Source organism: Narcine bancroftii, chromosome 6, assembly GCF_036971445.1.
Source record: "Narcine bancroftii isolate sNarBan1 chromosome 6, sNarBan1.hap1, whole genome shotgun sequence".
In the NCBI taxonomy this organism is placed as follows: domain Eukaryota; kingdom Metazoa; phylum Chordata; class Chondrichthyes; order Torpediniformes; family Narcinidae; genus Narcine; species Narcine bancroftii.
This window is the reverse complement of record NC_091474.1, coordinates 7,813,971-7,819,970: the sequence shown is the minus strand read 5'-3', so window position 1 is coordinate 7,819,970 and position 6,000 is coordinate 7,813,971. Positions and strand designations below refer to the sequence as shown.

The 6,000-nt window shown below is 40.9% G+C and overlaps 1 protein-coding gene and 1 long non-coding RNA gene across 11 annotated transcripts in view; one reads left to right on the top strand and one right to left on the bottom strand.

Moving 5' to 3' along the window:
• The window catches only part of LOC138735664 (uncharacterized), a 25,944-nt gene extending 24,246 nt beyond the window's left edge, over positions 1 to 1,698 (bottom strand). The window contains exon 1 of the long non-coding RNA XR_011339852.1: positions 1,202 to 1,698. This is a non-coding gene — a long non-coding RNA (uncharacterized lncRNA). The remainder of the gene's footprint in view (positions 1 to 1,201) is intronic.
• arfgap1 (ADP-ribosylation factor GTPase activating protein 1) overlaps positions 1,220 to 6,000 on the top strand; it is a 32,223-nt gene continuing 27,442 nt past the window's right edge. For 2 of the 10 annotated variants that reach the window (XM_069883822.1, XM_069883818.1), the window contains exon 1: positions 1,221 to 1,561. In XM_069883822.1, coding sequence (XP_069739923.1) covers positions 1,435 to 1,561 — 127 coding nt within the window. In that variant the 5' untranslated portion in view covers positions 1,221 to 1,434. Of the gene's footprint in view, positions 1,562 to 1,685; positions 1,922 to 4,313; positions 4,400 to 5,360; positions 5,465 to 6,000 lie in introns of those variants that run through there. The other 8 variants (XM_069883825.1, XM_069883820.1, XM_069883827.1 and 5 more) reach the window with 7 other exon arrangements.

The following is a 6,000-nucleotide window of genomic DNA, read 5'->3' as shown; positions in this document are numbered from 1 at the left end:
TAAAAGCCATCATCCAGCATCTTTTTTTAAGAAAGTCGTTCAGTCTTGTTTAACATTTCTTACATTCAAAGACATTTAATGAACTCTTCATCTGAAAATACAGCAAGTTCTTGGAAATAATGGATGACTAAGGTTTTTAGACCGTAATGTCAGGAAAAGTCACAGAAAAAAATTAACATAATTTGTCACTGGGTGCCTTTTTAGACCGCAAGTACTGGAGTGCCACAGTCCAGGTGGTTGGACGTGCAGTAAAGTGGATGATTGTCAATGAATTTTTCTGGGCACGATTTACACTGCAGGCTTCCTCCAAAACCCAGAGAAGTAGATGTTAATGCCAACTGGTTGGAGATTGAAGGATGCCCATATGGAAGAGGAGATGCCGTTCCTCCCATTTGCAAGTGGTCTCAGACTTAAAGTGCATAAGACAGGCATTTGAAATGGGTGGCCACCTGGAGATCCATGCAATTGTGGTCCTCAACATTGGTGAGGACTGGATACAGATGTCCATCTCTCTCTCTCTCCTCTTCCAATTTCTCCGTCTCCTTTCACAGACCCAACATCAAATCTCACCTCCTCTCTTGACATATCCAATTAACACCCTTTGGTCTGAACTCCTCTTCCCCTCACCACCCCACCTTCCCAACCACTACCTCCCCCCTCCCTCTCCCACCTCCCCCACCACCCCCTCCCCCACCACCCCCTCCCCACATCCCCTTCCCTCTTCCCCTCCCTCTCCCTCACCCCCCTCCCTCTTCCTCACCCCCTCCCTCTCCCTCACCCCCCTCCCTCCCCCTCCCCTCCCCCTCCCCCACTCCCCTCCCTCCCCACCTCCACTTTCCCTCTTCCCCTCCCTCTCTCCTCCCCCACTCCCCCCCTCCCTCACCTCACTTTCCCTCCCTCTCCCTCCCCCACTCCCCTCCCTCACCTCACTCACTTTCCCCTCCCTCTCCCTCCCCCACTCCCCCCTCCCTCCCCCACTTCCCCCTCCCTCACCTCACTTTTCCCCTCCCTCTCCCTCCCCCCACTCCCTCACCTCACTTTCCCCTCCCTCCCCCCTCCCCCCCCTCCCCCCCCCTCCCCCCCCTCCCCCTCCCCCCCCTCCCCCTCCCCCCCCCCTCCCCCCCCCCCTCCCCCCCCTCCCCTCCCCCCCCTCCCTCTCCCCCGATCTTTTAGATATCTTCCCGTTTTATTTTGCTTCTACCTTGGAAGCTCAAGCCGGAAACGCCGGTGAAGTCTGTTTCTAGACGCTGCGAGACGGCTGAATTCCGCCAGCAATCACTGCGTGCCGTAAGAATGAGTCTGGGGGGTGGGTTGGAGCTGTGAAGGGAAACGTTCGTCGACTGACGGCCCCGCCCCTCAGCATCCTGGCCACGCCCTTTTTACCCGAAAAGCCTCTGGAAGTGCAACGTCGTCAAAGATGGCGGCGGCCTGTAAATGACGGCGACTCCGTCCGAGCTCTTGGATCAGTTTGCCGCTTCCAGGCGTAATTTATTTTTTTTCTTTCAGAAGCGACGCCGTCTCTCCGAGAGCTGGTGCTACGGGCATCAGGGACCTCTGAGGGGTAAGTTTGCCGGATTTTCCGATGAGCTGACCGAAATGCCGGCCGTCCCCAGTTCAACCTAGCCCCGCCCCTTCGCGGACAGCTGATTGGCGGAGGCGGGTCCTCCGCGCTTGTGATGGGCTCATACCACCCGTCCATCGTGGTGACGGCTGCGCGTTAGGATGTGGCGACCGGTCACCGGCAGTGACCCGTTCCGGGCATGAACTGAGCCTCTGCCTTTGGGTGGCGCCGGTCAATGGCTGTTGTGGCTTTCGGTCTATTCCTTAATTTTTAGTTTCATATACTTCGACTTAAAGTGGCCATCAAAATGAGGAGAGACTCACTGCATCTTGTAGCCATCATTCTCGCTGATATTGTCAGGTACCCGATTATGCTTCGTGGAATATGATTGGAAAAATGCGTGGAATGAATCCTTTGCTATAAGATAAACGATGGGCGAGTCAATCCCTGTTACCGTTGAGTTTGAAATCAAGGAAAGTGACTAACAATTGTATTTCATAATGAAAGTGTTTCTGACAATACTTGCTCTTATTACCACCCCATAGGCTCCTTTTATTCTCCCACGGTAATACTTTAAAACGTAATATAGAGGATTATACCAACTTTAGTCTGCCATAAGGCAAATAATACCAAAAGATTTCTGTTATTCTCACATAGTAATACTTTAAAACGTAATATAGAGGATTTATACCACCTTTAGTCTGCCATAAGGCAAATAATACCAAAAGATTTCTGTTATTCTCACATAGTAATACTTTAAAACGTAATATAGAGGATTATACCACCTTTAGTCTGCCATAAGGCAAATAATACCAAAAGATTTCTGTTATTCTCACATAGTAATACTTTAAAACGTAATATAGAGGATTATACCACCTTTAGTCTGCCATAAGGCAAATAATACCAAAAGATTTCTGTTATTCTCACATAGTAATACTTTAAAACGTAATATAGAGGATTATACCACCTTTAGTCTGCCATAAGGCAAATAATACCAAAAGATTTCTGTTATCTTCACATAGTAATACTTTAAACGTAATATAGAGGATTATACCACCTTTAGTCTGCCATAAGGCAAATAATACCAAAAGATTTCTGTTATTCTCACATAGTAATACTTAAAACGTAATATAGAGGATTATACCACCTTTAGTCTGCCATAAGGCAAATAATACCAAAAAGATTTCTGTTATTCTCACATAGTAATACTTTAAAACGTAATATAGGGGATTATACCAACTTTAGTCTGCCATAAGGCAAATAATACCAAAAGATTTCTGTTATTCTCACACAGTAATACTTTAAAACGTAATATAGAGGATTATACCAACTTTAGTCTGCCATAAGGCAAATAATACCAAAAGATTTCTGTTATTCTCACATAGTAATACTTTAAAACGTAATAAAGAGGATTATACCACCTTTAGTCTGCCATAAGGCAAATAATACCAAAAGATTTCTGTTATTCTCACATAGTAATACTTTAAAACGTAATATAGAGGATTATACCAACTTTAGTCTGCCATAAGGCAAATAATACCAAAAGATTTCTGTTATTCTCACACAGTAATACTTTAAAACGTAATATAGAGGATTTTACCAACTTTAGTCTGCCATAAGGCAAATAATACCAAAAGATTTCTGTTATTCTCCCACAGTAATACTTTAAAACGTAATATAGAGGATTATACCAACTTTAGTCTGCCATAAGGCAAATAATACCAAAAGATTTCTGTTATTCTCCCACAGTAATACTTTAAAACGTAATATAGAGGAATTATACCAACTTATGTCTGCCATAAGGCAAATAATACCAAAAGATTTCTGTTATTTCTCACATAGTAATACTTTAAAAACGTAATATAGAGGATTATACCAACTTTAGTCTGCCATAAGGCAAATAATACCAAAAGATTTCTGTTATTCTCACATAGTAATACTTTAAAACGTAATATAGAGGATTATACCACCTTTAGTCTGCCATAAGGCAAATAATACCAAAAGATTTCTGTTATTCTCACATAGTAATACTTTAAAACGTAATATAGAGGATTATACCACCTTTAGTCTGCCATAAGGCAAATAATACCAAAAGATTTCTGTTATTCTCACATAGTAATACTTTAAAACGTAATATAGAGGATTATACCACCTTTAGTCTGCCATAAGGCAAATAATACCAAAAGATTTCTGTTATTCTCACATAGTAATACTTTAAAACGTAATATAGGGGGATTATACCAACTTTAGTCTGCCATAAGGCAAATAATACCAAAAGATTTCTGTTATTCTCACATAGTAATACTTTAAAACGTAATATAGAGGATTATACCACCTTTAGTCTGCCATAAGGCAAATAATACCAAAAGATTTCTGTTATTCTCACATAGTTATACTTTAAATGTAATATAGAGGATTATACCAACTTTAGTCTGTCAAAAGGCAAATAATACCATGAGTATTGCCGGACATCCCTACAGTAGGAGAACAAGAAAACAAAAATGAGTCCAACAACTTTCAAAATATAATTGATCTGTGGTGTTCAGAAGAATGAAGGGTAATCTTTTGAAACATAAGATCCTGATGGAGTATGATGAGGATATGTCCTCATTGAGGACTTACTAGTGGAAAGGGTCAAGAACTTCAAATTCCTGGGTGTCACATCTCTGAGGATCCGTCTTAGAGCCTCTATGTTGATGAGGTGTCTGAGGAGATTTGCTATGTCACCTCGGACTCTTGTAAACTTCTACAGGTGTACCGTGGGAAGCATTCTGGTTGGTTGCAGCGCTTCCTGATTTGGAGGCATCGCTTCCTGATTTGGAGGCACCAACTCTCAGGGTAAGAATGAATTCTAGGACGGTTGTTAAGTCTACCTGCTACATCACAGTCACCAGACTTTATTCCATCGAGAGTTCTACATAAGGCAGTGTCCTTTAAAAAAAGTAGCCTCTATCCTAAAAGAGCCTGACTACCCAGGCCATGCCCTATTCACTCTGCTACCTTTTGGGGGTGGTGGGGGGGGGAAGGGAACCTAAAAGATGAGCACTCAGTGGCACAAAGACAGCTTCTTCCCCAATGTCATCAGATTCCTGAATGATCTATGAATCAAAGGCACTGCCTTACATTTCATGCACTATTTTTTTTAGTAATGTTGTAAGATGGTTATGATATGAATGTTTGCATTGTGATACTGCCACAAAATATTGAATTTCATGATTTGTTCATGACAATAAATTCTGATTCTGAAAATGTATTTCAATTCAGTATGGTGTTAAATGTGGGTGAAGGTACTATTGTATTGGATTGGTCACGAGCAGGAGAAACTTTTTTTTTCCCTTGGATGTGAGCAATTGCTATGTGTCTGATAGATAGCACAAAATCTAAGTAGATTAGTGTTGCTGGAAGAAAAATGATAGAGTTTTGATCAAGAGGGACTGCTTTGTACTGGATGGTGTTGAATTTGAAGGTTGTGGTAGCTATGCTTATCTTGGTAGGTGGAGAGAATTGAATCATGTTCCTGAATTGTTACTTCCAGACAATGAGGTTTTGCTGCAGGATACCCTTCTCTAATGGGCTTCCTTAATTAATCTTTTTTTAAAAGACAAAGCTGCCTTGGTAGCATTTGAGCTTTAATTTCTGATTTGTTTTTTAATATTTAATTTCTCATGACATAAAGTCTTTAGGATGATTGAGTCAATACCAGAGCAATCATATTAGTCCCAGTCCCTAGATTTTATTGTTTATGTATTCACTCTTACTCTGCCATCAACTTCACTCTATTCTCGTTCATTCCTAACAGAAGAGGTAGCTTGCAATAGCCATTGAATCTACCAATCGTTGTATCATTACGATTTCAGAAGTAAACCAGAGGAGCATTCGTGAAGAATGTGAAAAATCCAAATGGTCAGTGGAGAATCTTACAAAAATAAATGTGGCATGTACCACTTTTTTGGAGTTTTAATGTAGTAAGACCCTATGAGCTTGGAGTGGGAAGGGAAATTGTTGGTGTGCAAAAGAGGAAAACAAGTGAAAGATAATTAAGTATATTGTACATTTCAATGCCATTTTTGACAATAAAATTATAATTATGGATCAAATTCTAGAATGAAAAGAATTGAGTTTTGGTAATTTACTAATTTAGAAAGGTAGGAGAGGACAAAGTTGGATGGTGATTGTGACAGCAGCATAGTTGAAGGTATATAAAAGTAATCAATTAACATTAATAGCTTATGGAGATTGAAATTTGACTCTGTCTAACGTAATGTTTCTGTTTGAAAAGACAGCCCTTGATGTGGATAGAATTTAAAGTCCAGTCTGGAGTTTCAAATTGATTGATATGGGTTAATTTCAAACCTATTGTTAGATTTGATTAACTAAATGTATCAAATTGGCATAGTAGTGATTAGGCAGTGAAGTATGGTATTGCAAGATGGTATAAA